At 42.4% G+C, this 20,270-nt stretch overlaps 1 protein-coding gene across 1 annotated transcript in view; it reads left to right on the top strand.

Moving 5' to 3' along the window:
- The window catches only part of LOC124548252 (discoidin domain-containing receptor 2-like), a 939,799-nt gene that overhangs the window by 675,174 nt on the left and 244,355 nt on the right, over window positions 1-20,270 (top strand). The window contains exon 4 of the mRNA XM_047125161.1: window positions 3,938-4,169. Within this exon, the coding sequence (XP_046981117.1) occupies window positions 3,938-4,169 (232 nt within the window). The remainder of the gene's footprint in view (window positions 1-3,937; window positions 4,170-20,270) is intronic.

Below are 20,270 nucleotides of genomic sequence, written 5' to 3'. Positions count from 1 at the left end.
CTAACTACTGATAGGGGTAGTTAGCAAATGAAAGATATTAATAGAGAGCAAACAATGTATTTACCTTAATATCATCACAAGTCATAATATATATCAGTTCATGACAAATTACAAAACTCCGCCATCTCTCTCCCCACATCCACCACTGCTGGCGGCTCACCTCCAACTGCGCAACGCTACGCGCTGTTCACAGCCAGCTGCCTAACACTACAATGGCGAGTATTACAACAATGCAAAGCAGCCACAGACTGCACACAGCACAGCCAGTGATTTTCATATTGAGCGCTACGTAACGTTGCCAATAAGAAAACATAAACAGCCTACTTACATAGAGAAAACATAAACAGCCTACTTACATCTTGTAATTTGTGCCGAACTATCCGCGATCTTGAGGGCACTGGAGGAAATGAAACCTGCCTGCTAAATTCATCATTTTTTCCTACTCCCTGAAACAGTCATCTATCCCAAACGGTTCCTCCTCTTTTTTTGTATTTCGACATAACAGTCATCAAGGTGTGTGACTGAATGAAATTTAAAATATTAATTTGACACCAAAAACGGTCGTTAAGCCACAGTCACTAAAGCAATGAAATTTTTGAAAGATTACATAACTACTGTAGTTTCAACGCAATGAGTCGTCATTTTCAAATGTAATCACAAACCTGGACAACTACAACAATAATTTCAACCACATGTCTTTCAGATATAACGAGAGATACACTAAAACGATCAAACTGAAGCAAAGGCAGCAGAAATGGGATACAAGACGTCATGACAGTTTTTGATTGATCAGTCATTTCACACCTTAATACAGTGTAGATGAAAACTGCATTAGGATGCAAGATATTGCATACACTTATTTGTGGCCTTATTTTGGGCTTGCTGCACGTTATAAGATTATGAAACGCGAGCCTTTGTTTGCAAAATGCATCACTGCTGGGCGTAATGCAATTGCATATAACACCTTGAATCCTAATGCAGTTTTCATCTATACTACATGAGAGTGTGAAATGACCGATCAACCAAAAATTGTCATGACGTCTTGTGACTCGTTTCTGCAGCCTTTGCTTCAGTTTACTGGTTTTAGTGTATCTTTCCTAATATTTGAAAGAAGTGTGGTTCTGGTTGGTTGTTTGGGGAAGGAGACCAGACAGCGTGGTCATCGGTCTCATCGAATTAGGGAAGGATGGGGAAGGAAGTCGGCCGTGCCCTTTCAGAGGAACCATCCCGGCAATTGCCTGGAGTGATTTAGGGAAATCACGGAAAACCTAAATCAGGATGGCCGGACGCGGGATTGAACCGTCGTCCTCCCGGAAGTGTGGTTCTAATTGTTAATGTAGTTGTCCAGGTTTGTGATGACATTTGAAAATGAAGACTCAAAGCGCCGAAACTAGTTATGTAACCTTTTAAAATTTTGTTGTTTTAGTGACTGTGGCTTGAAGACCGTTTGTGATTTCAAATAAACGTTTTAGGTTCCTCTTCTGTGTGCAGTACATAATGCTGTAACATGTATTCACACACTTCAACATTTAGAGTTTCTTTAAGCGCGATATAGGAACCACACCTGAATCACGTAAACCACCCATACAGCGTGGCACCGCCTCCCCTGTACTTCACTGGTGCCAAGAAACGTACTCCAAGCATTACCTAGACCCAAAACCTTCCATCGGGATGGCACAATGTATAGCGCGATTAATCACTCCAAATTACTCGCTCATGGCGCCGTTCTTTATACTACCTCAGGCGTCGCTGAGGACGGCAGAGATATTTACCTTAAGCCGTCGGCACACGGACCGTGCTGTCGAACGTTAACGTTGAGCGTGCCAAGTTCAACGTGCTGCAGAACGCTCAGGAACGATGCGACTTGTGCATAAGGTTCGTGGGCCCCAGCGTGGTATACGCGATCGCAACGCACTCCAGCGGCAGTTGGGGGATGCTTCTAGTTCGTAAATCACACTGTTTCCTCAACGGGCGCGCGTAAAATTCTCACGTTAGCTCTATTGAAACGCACATTTCCTCCATCGTCCACGAAAAGGAAAGTACCATGTCCAATCAATGACACAGGCTTATAAAAGTTCCATTACAAACAGTGCGCTACAAATTTGAAATACTTCTCCGAATAAGATAAACATTATTTCATCATTCCCACATTTTAGTAAAACCCCAAGGTCAGTCTTACTTGATCACCAGTAGCAGAATCTTTGCAACTTGAGAATTACGAAGCGTAAAAGAACAAAGAGCAAAATATCTTTATACAAGTAGCGCAAGCTGTCCTGTAGATTGAGCCAATCGAACAGTCACCCCTCAAAGAAAGGTGAACTTATATTTACATAACATCAAATATTATAGCATATACTTATATTAAACTAATAAAAATGTATCAGAGCGTAATAAAAACGCGATTGTTAGTAAAAAAATCTGGAAGTGTTAGGACGCGAAACACTGCCCCAATAATGACTCATTACCGGACAGAGACGCTAGTCATTAGGCTTTTTTTTTTCATTTTGTTCGTTGCGGACGTCACAATTATATCCGTTCAAGTTCGTTTGTTGATCGTTCCACTCAGTTTTTTTATTACAAAGGCCAACCGGCTTTCTGACCGAACACGCTGAGCTACCGTGCCGGCAGCTAAACCTACAACATGCGCCTAGGATTTAATCACGTTGTCTTACCCCTTCTAAAAACGTTAATCGTAGATACTTATGTTACTAACTGAAATTTAATTATAACAAATTGTACCAAGAACAATGCGTTTTGGGTGGAACTTCAGCATGTCGCTGCCTTAAAATAGCCTACTCTCATAATGCGCAAGTTACAATAATTCTTTTGCCACGAATATGATGTTTCTCATTATTTTATTGGAACGAACCACATAACTAACAACGGGTTTCCCAGTGATTCTCAGTTTTCTGGTGCTCAGAAACGGCGTATATACATATAGGTTTGAAATGAATGCCAGTATGGCCGGCCGGTGTGGCCGAGCGGTTCTAGGCGCTTCAGTCTGGAACCGCGCGACCGCTACGGTCGCAGGTTCGAATCCTGCCTCGGGCATGGATGTGTGTGTGATGTCCTTAGGTTAGTTAGGTTTAAGTAGTTCTAAGTTCTAGGGGACTGATGACTTCAGATGTTAAGTCCCATAGTGCTCAGAGCCATTTGAACCAATGCCAATATGGCGCCTAACAAGTTTGTACTGAAGGGAGACGGCGTGCGTGTGACGTTGGTGGCGTTGTGTCATCTCATTGGTCAACGCTCTGACGCATGCTCAGAATATCTGACATGCCAGATATTACTCTGCACGTTCGGAAAGACTCCCGAACGTGGTGTTCCACGCTATGGCGTCAGAAACTCGGTACGCTCAACGCTCGGATGCACGGTCCGTGTGCCGACGGCTTTACGAGGAGATGCTCAAGCACTGTATCCCATTCTTTTTAAATCCGTCACACTGTCAGTGTGCTAGCTAGATCGCTGGTAGCACTTTGGAACTCACGAATGATTCCTTACGCTGATTTCATGCGGTTTTTTACGGCCATCCTGTGCAATGCTCGACATTCCCTGTCCGTCAGTACATAAGGACTGCCTGATCTTCGTTTAGCACTGGTTGTTCCTTCGCGTTCACACTTCCCAGTAAAATCACTAACAGTTGGGTAAGACAACTTTAGAAGGGTTAAAATGTCCCTGATGGAATTGTTTGTCAGGTAACATACAGTGACTAGCCCACATTCGAAGCCACTGAGCTCACACGACTGTCCCATTCTGATGTTATTGCTTCTCTACTGCCAACACAGAATTTCCCGCATTCTTTTATACTGGTGGTTCCGCCTCATGTGTCATCTAGTGGTCAGTTCCGAATTACATAGGGAAGTCCGGATACTTTTGATCAGATAGTGTCTGTATTTGTAGAGTAAGTCAGAGATGCAAAGTTGGTGTCTTCCCGCAGGCTGCACAGTGAGACCGGCGGCGGCGCGTGGTGTCCCCGCAACATGGTGACGCGGGCCGCCGAGGAGTGGCTGCAGGTGGAGCTGCACTCGCTGCACGCCGTCACGGCGGTGCGCACACAGGGCCGCTACGACCACGGCCGCGGCCAGGAGTACGCCGAGAACTACCTGCTCGACTACTGGCGACCGGGGCTCCACTCCTGGACCAGGTGGAAGGACAAGATAGGCAACAAGGTGAGACGGGCACCTAGGCTCTCACTGCTGATACTACCACTGACAAAAATACTATACAGGACAGGGTGATTCAGATGCCACTACCGATGTTGTTTTAATACAACATGCAGTGCCTTCGAAAACCACGTCCAAGACTGTCATACTCTCTCTCTGGATACGTATAAACTATTAGTCCAACAGAAAAAAATGAACAGGACATTTTTGTAGGGAATTTTATATAGTTAAATTTTGTACTGGTCTACGTTTTCGCTAGAGGCCGTCGTTTTCGAATTATTCAAATAAACGTACAAAAGTGACCTTCAAAGACGTTTTTCTTGAAGAACTCGAAAACTTTGGCCTCCAACGAAAACGTTTCCCAGTACAAAATTTAAGTACAGTACATTAATTACAAAAAGGCTCTCTTATTTTTTTCTGTAGGACTAACAGTTTGCACATAGCGAGCCAGAGAATATGAAAATCTCACTGTGGTTTCTGAAAGTGTTGCGGGTTGCATAAAAAAGAATCGATAGGTGGAGCTGACTCACACTGTATAGGTCTCGCAAAAGATGCTACCTTGAGCAACCACAATTTTCTTCATTTTCACTCACACGCATTTCGCTAAAGTTTCAGCATCGTTCATTTTTATTTTCTCAGTAGCACATACTGATGGTCATAGAGATGTACTGCCAACGACAAGCCGGCCGCGGTGCCCGAGCGGTTCTAGGCGCTTCAGTTCGGAACCGCGCGACCGCTACGGTCGCAGGTTCGAATGCTGCCTCGGGCATGGGTGTGTGTGATGTCCTTAGGTTAGTTAGGTTTAAGTAGTTCTACGCTCTAGGGGACTGATGACCTCCGATGTTAAGTCCCATAGTGCTCAGAGCCATTTGAACCATTTGAGCCAACGATAGACAGCTACAGGAGCATCAGTATGTGCTATTAAGAAGATAAAACTGAACCGAATGACGATTATGAAACTTTGCAGAAATATATTTGGATGAAAAAGAATGAAATTGTGTTTGCTCAAGGCAAATTCATTTTCAGCACCTATTCATTAGATAGCAAACACGTGCAAATGGGGAGATATAACATCAAAATGAAATGAATACCTCAATCATCAATCAAAATTAATATATCTAATCTTGTGTACAGATATATAAGCATTTGTTTTACCACGGCACCTAGTAGAATAAAAAATGTTTCTAATATCTGGATATTAGTATTAATTTCAGTTGTCACACTAAAATGTGGGACTTTTATGGTTCCACTTTCCTCAAAACATAAACTGTTTTTCACTCCGTTTTGTTACCCACAGTTGGTTGCATCTGTGGGCTGTCATATGTGGGCCTCGATTTACTTCTGTTAAAGTGTGATTCACTTGTAGCAGGAGTTGAATGTCAAGGTTTGGGCCGAAAATATAATCTGAATATTTTGTTGCAAATGTTAATCTTAATGTGCATCAGTTAAGTACTGAATTTAACAAGAGGCATTCTTTGTTACGTTTCTTGAAATGACAGCATGTTCTCCTTTGCAAAGTTTCTTGCTCGTGTAACTTCACACACAGTTAAATACAATGTAAGAAAATCTTCCAACTCCTGAAAAATCAGACCCCGTGCTGGACGGGATAAATATTATGGAAAAGAAAGAAGTAAAGTTTTCTTTTGCAAAGTGGCTATGAAATAATAGCTACTTTTTCCTCGACAGATGATTTCTTGTTCGCGCAAATTTCGCAATAGTGATCGTGTTGCTCTTGCGATTATGCTTTCTTAGTGTAATGTGAGTGATGCATTTTTAATCACAGTTTGTAAGCTGTACCGAATAAAGGTCACCCTGGTAAATTGCGCTAGTGCAGACGAATAAGATTGTTTACATTAGTTACGAAAGTATGCTTTAAAGTGGGAGGGAATAAATTCACACAGGAAGTAGATTTCTTGAATAACAAGAATTGTAGGCAATGTAATCGAACTGACATTAATTTGAATCGATTTCATTTGTGTTGTAATTTTCTTGAATGTACTCTTAGTATACCTCAAATCTTGTGTTTTCATATATAAGCATTTGTTTTAACACGGCACCTAGTAGATATAAAAAGTGGTTCCAATATGTGTATATTAGTATTAATTTCAGCTGCCCCACTAAAACGTGTTTTTATGTTTATAAGCGGAAAAGATGCAAAACCAGGAATAAGCAAGGAAGAGAAATCTGAAAGATGGAAGGAGTATATACAGGATATATATGAGGCCGGGGAACTTGAAGGCAGTATTATAGAAATAGAGGACGACGTAGATGAAGATGAAATGGGAGATATGATACTGCGAGAAGAATCTGACAGCGTACTGAAGGACCTAAGTCGAAACATGGCCACTGGAGTAAACAAGCTAATGGAATATAGTCGAATCAAATCAGGCGACGCTGAGGAAATTATGTTAGGCCACGAGACACTTAAAATAGTAGACAGGTTTTGCTATTTGGGCCACAAAATTACTGATGGCCAAAGTAGAGAAGATGTACTGTCGGTTGGGAATGGCAAGAAAAGCGTTTCTGAAGAAGAGACGTTTGTTAACATCGAGTATAGACTTTAAGTGTTATGAAGTCTTTTCTGAAGGTATCTGCTGACGCGTTGCCATGAATGAAAGTGAAACATGGACGATAAACAGTTTAGACAAGAAGATGATAAAGCTTTTGGGATGCGGTGCTGCAGAAAATGCTGAAGATTGGATCGGTAGATCGCGTAACTTCAAAAATGGTTCAAATGGCTCGGAGCACTATGCGACTTAACATCTATGGTCATCAGTCCCCTAGAACTTAGAACTACTTAAAACTAACCAACCTAAACACATCACACAACACCCAGTCATCACGAGGCAGAGAAAATCCCTGACCCCGAATCGCGTAACTAATGAGGAGGTCTGGGCAGAATTGGGGAGAAAGAAATTCGTGGCACAACTTGACTAACAGAAGGGATTGGTTGATAGGACACATTCTGTGCCATGGAGAATATTGCATGGCGTTAGGTCGGGTGAACGTGGAGGCCATGCGAAGCAAGCCCTGTCATTGGGCCCCTTGCGGCCTATCCAGCGCTTGGGTACATTGAAGTTCATTCAATCGCTCCCTTCGCTATGCGATTTTTTTCCTTTGGGGCTTCATCAAGCATCGTGTGTACGTGCCTCCGCTACCAGCAGACTTCCCTGAATTAAGAAACCGGATTTTCATTGAAGACACACGTATCAACGTTTGGAAAGAACTCGGCTATAGACTTTATGTGTGCCATTTGACAAATGGTGCTCACACTGAACATTTATAAGGTTCTTCGTAAAACTGTGTGAGTTGCTCTTTCATTTGACATACGATTTATAACTGTAAGTTTAATATAATAAATATTATAAAGCGTTAAAACCCCGATATTCATTTATAAACACCCTGTACATTCATGGCTAAATTACGCGAATGGTGTTGACGAGTGTGAGGAAGACATCTGCACGTAGATATGCGATGATGATTCAGATTCTGAAATTTCTGGCAATGAAAGAGATGTTGCAATAAGCAATGATCATAAGAGGGCTTGTCATGGGAAAAAAGGGTACAAGTGGTCATGCAAACCTTTTATGGCAGAAAACAGGGCGCAAAAACATACTATTGTTCCTCAATTGCCAGATATAAAGGGTCGATCACGTACGCTTCTTTACAAAATATCACTGTTGAGCATAATCTGTAACAAATACTTGCAATAATGTACAAATGTAAAAAAAAAATACAATGTCATATCCAGTTTTTAATGGTTCACTTTGACCCATTAATGTCTGTATTTGCAATCAATTGCTTAATGTTTTTACTAATCCACTTACTAGAAGGGATGGAATCAATACGAGTATTTTCCCTTAATATTTAAAGTTGAATTAAAGCAACTTGTATAAAGCATACATACGTACATAGAGTAGTGGCAACATAGAATATTGTTTTAATTGCTGTGTCACTTAAATACTACTCTGTACAATCAGAAGAATGCTGAAGATTAGATGGGTTGATCACATAACTATTGAGGAGGTATTGAATAGAATTGGGGAGGAGTTTGTAGCACAACTTGACAAGAAGAAGGGACCGGTTGGTAGGACATATTCTGAGGCATCAAGGGATCACAAATTTAGCATTGCAGGGCAGCGTGGAGGGTAAAAATCGTATAGGGAGCCCAAGAGATGAATACAGTAAGCAGATTCAGAAGGATGTAGGTTGCAGTACGCACTGGGAGATGAAGAAGCTTGCACAGACAGGATAGAGTAGCGTGGAGAGCTGGAACAAACTATTCTCAGGACTGAAGACCACAACAACAACAATCAGGATATCAGATTTGAGGCTTCTATATATCAGAGGGAAGCATAAAGCAAAGTGATCTTGTAGATCTCAGCTCACAAACGATGTCTCAACATAAGTACTTCACACGTTAAGGGTTAATGTCTTCAAATAACGAATAAAAGTGATATTTTTACTAAAGAATGACAGAGTCATACAACTGTCACTGATCAAAAAACGAAGGTAGTAGAAACCACAAAATTAAGAGCTCTTTTACGGCGTCCCAAAGCCTCTCTAGCTGCGTGATCTGTATATCGGAATAATTTCAGCTTAAGTAGGCGGGATAAGAGCAGTCGGCCAGCAGACATGCCCGGGGTGAGTGTGCAGGTGTGTGTGTGCGTGTGTGTGTGTGTGTGAGAGAGAGAGAGAGAGAGAGAGAGAGAGAGAGAGAACAGCATGCCGGCCGGATAACACGCCGCCTGCAGGGGGACGCAACGCGCGGAATGCTCTCGCGGCATTCTCCACGGCTGCCTCCACCGATACTGGCCGCCGTGGCACAGCGGGGTGGCCGATACCGGGGCAATGCAAGCTAAAAGACAGCACAACTAGGCTAGTTGTACAGCATCGCACTATCGCACTTTTCTTGAGAGCTCTGGGGCGCCAGGAGCGCGTACAGGGCAGTGAACTGGTTCAGTACTTTAACATACTGGTGGTGAAGAAATGAAACGACACTGCAAGCCATTAAAACTGCAACACCAAGAAATACAGAAAAATAGCCCTACCCAACAAGCGTTGCAGTGCGACGGAAAGAAAAAAAAACCGTTTTTGGTTTTATAACCTGTTTGTTGAAGCGCTTTTGGATACACAATATTACGGTTTTTTTCGTCTGGTGCATACACGAATAAGTCAGACGATTTCCCGACGAGTCAGCATGTAACAGTTTTCCATGTGCGAAACATGGATTTCCCAAATTCAGTCCACGCACTTGTAGCGACTGTTTCTGCGCCTTCTTGATGGTCACTGAAAATGCGAGTCACAGCGGATACTACAGTAGTAACGAAAAGTATGAATGGCCCCATTCTGCATTGCTGCCAAATTAATACAATATGGCGGCCATAGATGTGGCAATGTCGCAGTGACGTCATGGGGGGGGGGGGGATTCAAATTTTGGCTGAAAAATAGGTCAATTAGGCTACCTCCACTAACTTAACACCTCTCCCCTCCCGGAAATTTGCGGAAAAACTATTAGGTCTGTGTTGGCTGCTGGATATTTTTGTGTACATTTCTCCCCTCCTCTTCCCCCCCCCCCCCCCAAAAAAATCAGGGAATTGGTGAAAAAAGGACTCAGTTTGTGCTGAGCTGCCGGATAGGATGGATGTAAGTCTTTATTTTGGATGCAGTGTTTACTTAAGAAATTTGATTTGTCATTGACAGTACCTCCATCCACTGTGTTCACCATGAGGTCTGGAGTCCAACTGACCTAGTGCACAGTACAACCACTAGAAGGCGCTGTCTTCCTTCCCCACTCCCCTCGTATGACATAATCCAATATAGAGGTCTGGGGGAAAATGGCGGGAAAAGGACTCAGTCTGTGTCTAGCTGCTGGACTTGGGAGAATGGATGTAATTGTTAACTGTGTTCAGAGGATGAGACGTCTGGGCTGGAGGAGGAGGAGGAGGAGGAGTATATTAGCTGTTACCATACACCTGAGGACTGTGTCCATAGCAATGATATTTGGTGAAGACAAATACCTCTCATGAAATAATGAAGATGCAGCAGGATGGGGCTAAGTTACACTTTGCAACCCATGCATGTGCTGTAACAGTAGATCATTCGGTAAAAGGCCAGTCAGTCATCGGAAGTGCAAGAGGCAAGACCTTCACTCAGGTGCGCGTTCTTCGATGGAAGAGAGGCCACTCGCCAGCTTACGGCATGGCCATGTGGTGCCTCCAGGAGCGGCCACATACTTCCTGTCACTCTGTAAATACCGGCGGCCTCCCTCGTCCTTCCCATCATCAGCACATGTATTCCTTTTGTCATTCAACACAAATTGCTTCAGGAGTTATTACATTTGATGATGCAGTATGTGACCTCCCCCTCACTTATCGACCTTAATGACAGTGAAAAATTAAACCGCGTGTACCTAATGGAAATTTGGGAAAAGCAATCGTCACCGAAGTTAATCTGTCGGTAAAGAGGGAGGAACGGGTTACATCTAAATGAAAGGAAAAATGCAAATGAAACTGGTGGAAATTAATTTTGAAAAGGGGTAAAGTTAATAAAGAAAGTAAATGTGCGGTCGTCACGTTAACAATTAATTGGCGCTAATTAGATATTTGAGATTTGGGAAAAATTACGGTCGCCAGTCCTATGGACAACTACTGCTCGTATAATAACTGAAAAAGAAAGGTTATTACATATATAATTAGCACTAAAAGCGTGGCAACTGAAGGTTGACACGTGTAGTGTGAAAACTGAAAGTTTGTCAGAAGTAATAAATTTCGCTACACTCTGACTTAATTTAGCAAAAGAATTAATAAAACCGGAAAATCGAAAGTTAATTTAGTGACTGAAGTTAATAGTGAGCTATCTTTCTGAAGCACATCGAAATTCAGTAAAATACGGTTAGTCTTGGACTACCTCAACAATCATTTCAAAAGCTACTTGAATCTACGCAATTTAGAAATAAGAGATTTAACTTTGAACTTGAATTAAATGATTCTGAACAATTAACAATAGTAAAATTTAGTACGTACCAAGCTGAGCTGCAGTCACAGGTAAGCTAAAATACGGTAACAAAACTCGCACTCTTAATTTGTGCTTGTGTAATCTAAATATTGTAGCCAGCTATGAATACTTTAACTGAACTCTGAAATTATAGCAGTGAAATCGAATGATGCTGCCGTTTGAATTTCAACGACACTCGGGTTCATTCCGGAAAAGGAAGGGATCCTGCTTGGTAATGCAATTGGGACAATGAGCAACAAAGGTTCATGCTACGTTGCTGTAATTTAGTTATGAAAATGGAACAGTTTGAAAAGCTGAGGTCTGCCATACAGTTCTGAAACTTTACGTGCTTCCAGTCTTCCTTGTTGGTTGATTGAGGGTTTGAAGCCGTCGATCGAGGAGGTGGCGACAGTCACTCATTGTCGGCCGTCGCTGTTGCAGAAGCTGGATGTTGGCGCGCTTTCTTCTCGACACGGTCACCAGGCGAAACGGGCTCTTGATGTGCGCCAGCTAATGCTTCCCGTCCGCGACACCGTGTCAGAAACTATCATAGCAAGTCGAGCGCAATTATATGCTACCCAACCCCGAAAGCGCGGCAACTCGCGGGAGCGTCACACAACACACCTGCTCCACTGCACCACTCCAGCCAGACTCTGCTCTGCCCGCGCTCCACGCGGCAGAGTTAACACTACCAAAGATCCTAAACACTTTGGTTCTCCACACGACCTATCGATGTATTCGTTCGATAGCATAGTTTTCCCTAGGCCAGACCCAGCGTAAAAATACAAATAATATTTACAAAACAAACCAATTATAAATCGACATAAATGCATATATATACAAATAGTAAAACAATTACAATATACAAAGACACAGAAATGTTATATCTTCAGGTAACAAAATAAGGAAACAAATTTGCAGTGCAATAGATGGAAATAGGAGGATATGCATTTCCGGCGTTACAAGTATATTGTCATATGTGTAACTTGAACATGTCACAGGAACTAAGGAACTATAACAGAGAGAGAGAGAGAGAGAGAGAGAGAGAGAGAGAGAGAGAGAGAGAGAGAGAGATAGAGAGAAAAGGTGACGCAAGAATATTTATACAATTGTACATATTTTTTCTGAGGAATACCTCCACTCTTGAACGCCGACTCTGAAAAAATATCATGGCACACTTTTAATCCATCCTTGAGACACTTCGCGTGCTTTATGGGAGGTATCGCTGTCTTTCAGCATGAGCTGCTTCAGGAGTTATTAAATCCAATTGAATATGCTATGAAATACGGAAACTATCGCCAAAGATACTTTCTCTATTACACTGCTCTGCTACTGTCGAGGAAAGCTTGAATTTTTCGGTGTGAAACCCGCCAAACTGCTGCTGCTACCAGTGTGGCAGCAGTGTCCGCCATTTTTTTCTGCAGACAGACAAATTACGAGACTTTCAGCGGCAAAACTATTTTATACAAATCGAAAAAAATCATGCAGCAGCCATGCAGTACTGACAGTTAAATTCTGCAGAAGTGGTCTTCAGATCATGAAATAGGAAACTACCGCCAAAGACACTTCTTCAATTACACTGTCGAGGAAAGCTTGAAATTTTCAGTTGAAACCCATCTCCAACCGTACTATATCACCACATACCATATCGATGTAGTAAAACAATTCCTATCCTGTGCCATACAAAATCATCACTTCTGCATCCTACATATCAGCCACCAGAAACTCGTACATATACCATAAAGGCAGACAGATACCAAAAATCATAAGCACATGCACTGTATATAGTCTTCGCAGCATTAGATATTTCCCGCGAGCTCGATTGGTCATCTACCGTGGCTGCCCCTGCATACACACTGGCCCCACGCGCTATCAGAGAGCGCTCAGGGGACCGCGGTCTTTCTCCGAACTGGTGTACAAAAGTTGGGCCGGTTCCCCTTGGCACAAAGACTATACTGTTTCCGGCCCCACCATACTTGTTTGATGCCATGCTTTCTACAGCCATCTCCAAACTCTGGGATTGCAAGAACATATGCACTTTCACATGTTTTGCCAGAATATCATACCATTAATGCGATAGTCTTCGATATCAAGCAATATGCTACGGATCGTTTGCGCAGTATAATTCCGAAGATAAAGACTGAAATTATACCTCTAGAGACCCGAAACTTTAGCCAAGGGCAGTGAGGTGGAAAGTGCTGCAAATCACTGAGTAATTAGAAACTCATTTTGGCTGCGAAGATCCATACCCAAAAACTCGAAACGATAGGGCAAACTAATTGTTCCACTCGTATTTTTTTAACAAATACCGATGTCAGTGATACAACAGATTCCAAATGATAGTTCTACTTTACGTAGTCAACTCAGGTGTATCTCATGTGTAGAGAACCAGCAAATGTCTCTTCCAGCTTTTTTTTTTTTCGCCATCTAGATTCACACACCACAATCGTTGTTATCTCATTCAAATACAGGCGGGGAATGTGCCGCAGTCGTCAATTTACATGGGAGGGAATAACTGTGCAGTAGAAACACACGCCCGTAGTGAATCTTCTCAGATTTCCACGGAGAACACATGCGATCATGATGGCTGCCCGACACATACCGAGTATTAGTTCGCTATTCAGCCGTCTGGAGGACGACACAGTTAGGTCAGCTACATTTCTGCAATCCAGCCCATCCAGTTCGGACGGATCCTGCCGTAAGCCGGAAATGTCAATCGTTCTGGGCCCAGGCAACACTGTTACTGATTAAATTTGCAGCTGACCAGAAGTATGCCACTACATTCCACGTCTCATGAAGGAGCAGAGCAAGCCATGTCCGTAACTGCCGTTTCGCACCAATCTTACTCACGGCACCCATCCAAGTGCACAAGATTTCTCCAGATGCGCGCATTTCGAGGAGGTATAACTGGTATAACAAACGGTTAAGAAGAAGAAACGTGCGGTTTTTGTTCATGACGGAGCTCCAGACGGATGGAGTTTGAAGCAGTTTATATAAATCAACTGCCCTATCAATTCTAAAGTATTGTTTTAGTGTCTAGGGTCAGTACCAAGAAAGTATTGTAAGAGAGAACATAAACACACGCAGTCCTAAGGCTATATGGTTCTGCACTTACAAAACACTCAATAATGTTAGAGCGGTGCGGTTTTCGACCAATTAGTCATGTGGAATGCAACACTGTTAATATCCCAATGTAAGAATCGGATTTCCAATGCATGACATATATTCTCCTTGCACGTTACTCTACGACAAACTATAGTGACAACCCTTAAAATGAAAAACCACTTCCTTAAAACATCGATTCTTTGTGATACGTGCACAATATAGCTTTCTAGAGGTGTGTAGCACCCCTGCTCACATCCGATCACGGTTCAGAAATTATACTATGCTGGCAACAGTCCTATAAAAAAATGATCGTTAGTAACACACAATTCCTCTCACAAGGGACTAGACAAATGCTTAGCAGCAGTTGTGCTGCCACTAACTCCGTAAATATGACATATGTCAATCAGATGTGTATACAGGATTGCAGTACCTCACAAATACCTGTCACTAACTTAGTCTCGATTTTATGTCCAAGATGTGACAGGGGAGTGGAGTGGCGTACGCTGCATAAATCTTCATTCGTCCAGAGGAGGTTGCCAAAACAGGATGTACGTGCTTCATCATTACCATCACATGTGAGATGGAACTCCTCTGATGGCTTGCTCTGCTCCTTCATGAGACTTAGAATGTAGTGGTCTACTTCTGGTCAGCTGCAAATTAATCAATGACAGTGTTGCAGGGGACATTCGTCAAAGACAGTGTGAGGAGATCTTTCAGTCTCTAACGTTATCCTAAGAATGCAGGAATGCTCTGTGACTCCCATCCATATAGAGGAAGATGGGCAATGGTAATCGTAAAATACGCACTATGATCAAAGTGCTAGAAATTATTGATCGCCGTTTGGTATAGTTTGGTGTATATGTTCGAGAATTAATAATGGAGGGAAGTACTGCGTCAATCATCTATCTACCTTCGCAATCTATTACATGCTAATTGCAAAGTAGTGGAGGGGCGAGGTGGAGAAAGATTTGCTTGTAGTAAGTAGTAGGGCAAAGTATGTATGGCCTCACTCTGCACTGTTGCCAAATTTATTCAATATGATGGATCCAAGATGGCGGCCATAGATGTGGCAAAGTCACTGTGACATCATGACGGGAAGTTCAAATTTTGGCGGAAAATTGGGTCAATTGGGCTACCTCCACTAACCTAATGCCCCTCCACTCTCCTTCCTCTCTTCTTCTGGGGATGGCTAGCACCAATACAGTGATCGCATACATGACTGCAATATGAGGAATCAATCGAAATGGACACCGAGCCATCAGCTGTTCCGTCACTGCGAAAGCTGACTTTAAATCTAGGAGCTATCAATTACCTTCAGTGAGATGTTTGGAAACGCTCCACAACACCGCAAAACTCTTCCGGTTTCAGTATGTTGTGACTGTGTTTTACTTAAAATCGTCCTGTGTGTTTGTTTTGGGAGCAGCAGCAAAATTTACATCGTGTGATGTCTAGGTTTCAGTCACAGCAATGGATCAAAACGTGTTAATGTCAGTTTAGAACCTGACACAGACTTTGATCTCATCCTTTGAACACAGTAAACAATTACGTCCAACCTCCCAAGTCCAGCAGCTAGACACAGATTGAGTCCTTTTCCCACTACTTTTCCCCAGACTGCCATCTAGCATTATGTCACAGGAGACGAGAGGTGAAGGGACAACAGCGCCTTCTGGTAATGGTACTGTGAACTAGGTCAGCTGGACTCCACACCTAACAGTGAACACAATGGCTGGACGTATTGTCTATGACTAATCAAATCGTTTAAATAAACAATGCATACACAATAGACTTACATCTATCCTATCTGGCAGCCCAGCACAGACTTAATGCTTTGCCATCCAATTTCTAGGTGGGGATGGGAGAGGGAGGAGAGTAGAGGGGCATTAGGGCAGTGGAGGTAGCCCAACTGACCTAATTTCCCGCCAAAATTTGAACTTCCCGCCATTATGTCACTGTGACTTTGCCACATCTATGGCCGCCATCTTGGACCCACCATATTGAATAAATTTGGCAACAATGCAGAGTGAGGCCGTACATACTTTGCCCTACTACTTACTACAAGCATTTGAACTTGAATGGCATATCTTCTGGAATCATTGGGATGCGTGGTAACAGTACATCTTCTCCTTTTCAAATTCCTTCTTAATATTGTCGCTTCGATGATATTGTTCATTATCTTTTTCGCTGAAAGTCTGGTACCACTGAAAAGCCATGGTGGATTGATATTTCTGAGATGACTGAGAGGCATTCCAGTTGTTAATATCAACACGTGTTACGGTAACCCCAGTGTATCAAGTGAATTCAAGAATTCAGTCACATAATTTACAACAGCGTCTCGATTCATTCCAGTATCGATGAACTTGTTGTCTCGCACGGTATTTTGTTTTGAATGCTGTAATTGATGCCACTGAGATCGCTGTTCTCAGTTAATAATATATTACATTCACTAAGCCACATATTAGAATGATTTTCTATTAAGAACAAACGAATATAAAATATAAATGTCCCTAATCGTAAATCTCAGTAAGTTCTTGACCGACTGATTTGAAATTTTGACACAAAATTTTGACAACGTTTGCACTGGAATACGTTCTTGGCCTTTTATACTTTTTTAAATTCCTTTGCGAAATGTTTTATGAATAGCTTTAGTAGCAAAAAAGTAACACAACAAAACGTCATGCCGGACGTGGCAGTTCTCGTATCTGCTGGATTGTGTGTCGTACCCCCTTTTTTTTGCGCGTGGGGTCGGCGGGCATCTTTGCGGGCGTGCGGAGAACAACTCACCGAAGTTTTTTCTCAATCGTATGAATGATTTAGGAACGCATAGAGGACAAAAATACTAAAAAAAACCTTCATTTTTATTTATGTAGATAACGAAGTTTTACTGTTAGGACAGCAAAGCAGCATAGTTGGAGAGATATACGGGTGCAAACTGCAGGAAATGACCCCTCAGAGGGTAAGGAGGAAAAAGTATCATATCGACGTATGGCCAGAAGCACTGACGTTTTAGCTGCACACTCAAGAGGTCAGTGAGTTGGACTACCATCAGGTAATACACACATAACCCTTCGTACCACCAAAGGCACGTCTTTCAGAGGGGAAGCGGCGTCACCTGCAGGAAGTACAGATATGTCTCGCTTGCGAGGCGCTGCCGAAGGGTGTCTGGTCCCACGAGACAGCCGCCAATAATCACCTGAGCCTGTGCTGATGGTTCGCTGCGACCACAGCATGACGACCCACACGTGGGTGTTGTGAAGGTTGACGATCCCGCCTGCGTAAAGGTAGCTTTATCTATGGGCAGGGTGAATGACATAAATCCCAGAATATTCAGTTGCAGAGACTCGTCGCTGCTTTTTAGCACGTTAGTGAAACACTGCAAGCGTTAATTAAGTTTCTGGGCATTCAGTCCCACTGCTCCTGTGTGAGTTCGTTGTAATGATTTTCACTTTGCACCTTGTGCGATGAAGCAGTAGTTATGATACTCAGTTCACAATCCTACTTCCGACCAGAGCGATATACGCTTTCCGCAGTGTCCCTAAAATCATATCAGTTCAATGGTGGGATGGTTCTTTCAGCGAGATGTGGACACTCCTTGGCTCTAAGCTTCATTGAAGAGTTTCTAGCAAATAGAATACGATATCTGTTTCTGAATGGAGAAAAGTCTTGAGAGGTAAAAGTATCTTACGGCGTGCCTCAGAGCTGTATTATAGGACCAACGCTCGTTACAGCGCGGAATCGCGGTTGGCTCTGGTGGTCTTAGTGCTCGGTTCCTATTTGATCGAGGAACATAGTGTAAAAAGTTTTTGATACGTCAAAAATTCTTGAAAAGTTTTTGATTTAGTCGGGACCAACGGCCATTTGTATAGCCATTTCAACATCTGTCCTCATGTATCTTATGTTACATTATGTTAAACAAAGTTTGAATGATAGCCCGGAGCTGGCGTCCAGGCAAATTGTGCGATTGGGTTAATTTCTTTTGCCAAAGACTTTAGTTGGGCTGAAACGCTAATGGCACCATTTGTATGTGCACCGTTGGGCTGAAATGTTACTGGCACCTTTTGTATGTGCACCGCTCGAATTTCACGAGCAACAACGGTCACCCTCGTTCAAAATTTAAGTGCAAAACGAGTCACCCTTAAATAACTTCGGACTGGAGCAGAAGTGATGGTTCAAATTTTGACCACCCGTTTGGATTTTACGTGCAAAGAACACGTTTCTCTGGGATGTTTTCGTAACGCACCACTTCTGTTCTTTAACTTTGAATGAATCAGTTCGAACTTTGCGCGAAGTGGATAAATAGATAAAATCAAAACGAAAAATTCTTTATCAAATAATCTTCATGCGTTGTCTAGATACGAACGGTTTAAAGTCAAGCTAAATGTAGGTTTAAAGTCAAGCTAAAGGTAGCATATAAAATTCGTTCTTAAGTGAACTTCTGTGTTTCAGACTTCCGCGAATCAGTTTAAAATTTTGTAAGAAGGTAGATAAATAAATATAATTAACGGTCGTCCTCTTGTTTCCGAAAGCTTTACCCGTTGCTACGACATAAGCAACATAGCTCCAAAGACAATAAAAAGAAGATATACCGGATCAGTCATATCCCGAGTAAACAAAAATCTACATCGGATGCCAAACTATGACGACAAAGTTATGGTAGAGTAAAAGTTGAGAACCTGAAAGAATCATGCTCCTACCATAGCACAAAAAAGGTATATGTGTCCTGGGCAGAGTTGCGGATGTAAAAGAAGGGAACTACCTTTTCGACGTATCTGGCAGTTTCAAAGACATTTAAAATAAAACATCTTGACATTCGCGCTTTTTAACGAGTTAAGCCTACTTCCCCAGCGCAGTGACCTCTCTTAGCTACAGTGTGTTGCCACAACTACATCTTGCAATTTATTGGCAAAAAAAATGGTTCAAATGGCTCTGAGCACTATGGGACTTAACATCTATGGTCATCAGTCCCCTAGAACTTAGAACTACTTAAACCTAACTAACCTAAGGACATCACACAACACCCAGCCATCACGAGGCAGAGAAAATCCCTGACCCCGCCGGGAATCGAACCCGGGAACCCGTATTGGCAAAAGTCCCTGATCTTCTGCCCAGAATCCAGAAGATTCGCCAGCCGTAGTAAAAAAATATATATCATATGGCTGAACGGCATACATGTAATAGCTAAAAAAGTTCTTCTGGTGGAGTTAAAATTTCTACGGGTTGATTAAAAGCGTAAATATGTGAATGTGATTTAATTTAAATGTCTTTGAAGCTGCCAATAGTTCGGTTCTTTTACATCCATCACTCTGCTTAGGAAAGAGTCGCCTTATTTCATTCTGGTATATAGATGAGTGACCCAGTAGAAAACGTCGAAGTTCCATGAGGCTTTTCGCTAAAACTGTTCTGTGTAGAGAAGATGCGACGCTAGAAAATTATAGCGAAATGCACGAAGACCTGCAGAGGGACGCTTGGTGCAGGGAGTAAGAAATGACCCACAACATGACAAATGTAACGAACTGCGAACACACAGACAGAAAGACAGAGAGACTCTTTATTGTTTGATTACACAACTGCGGAACAATCGCTGGAAGCAGTTACTTCCATAATATATATTGTATATAAGTTTGCATACGGAGGGATTTGAAGTGGAACTACCACATAAAATTAATCGCTATTAAGCAGATACCAGGCGGAGATTCTTTACTAGAATCCTCGAGAAAGGAAGTAGCTTAAAAAACAGTCATTCGACCAATACTTGCATATTGTTCGTCAGTGTGGGATCTGTATCAGGTAGGTTTGATAGAGGAAATAGGGAATATGCAAAGAAGAGCAGCACGTTTCGTTACTGATTCATTTAGTAAGCGCGAAAGCGTCACGGAGATGTGGCAGATGCTGCAAGGAAGGCGATCAGCATCACGGTATGGTCTGCTGTTAGAAGTTCCGAGAGCGTACGTTCCTAGTAGAGTCAAACAATATCTTGCATCTTCCAATGTATATCTCTCGAACAGATCA

The sequence above is a fragment of the Schistocerca americana genome, chromosome 1, assembly GCF_021461395.2.
Source record: "Schistocerca americana isolate TAMUIC-IGC-003095 chromosome 1, iqSchAmer2.1, whole genome shotgun sequence".
In the NCBI taxonomy this organism is placed as follows: Eukaryota; Metazoa; Arthropoda; class Insecta; order Orthoptera; family Acrididae; genus Schistocerca; species Schistocerca americana.
This window is presented reverse-complemented; position numbering and strand designations above follow the sequence as displayed.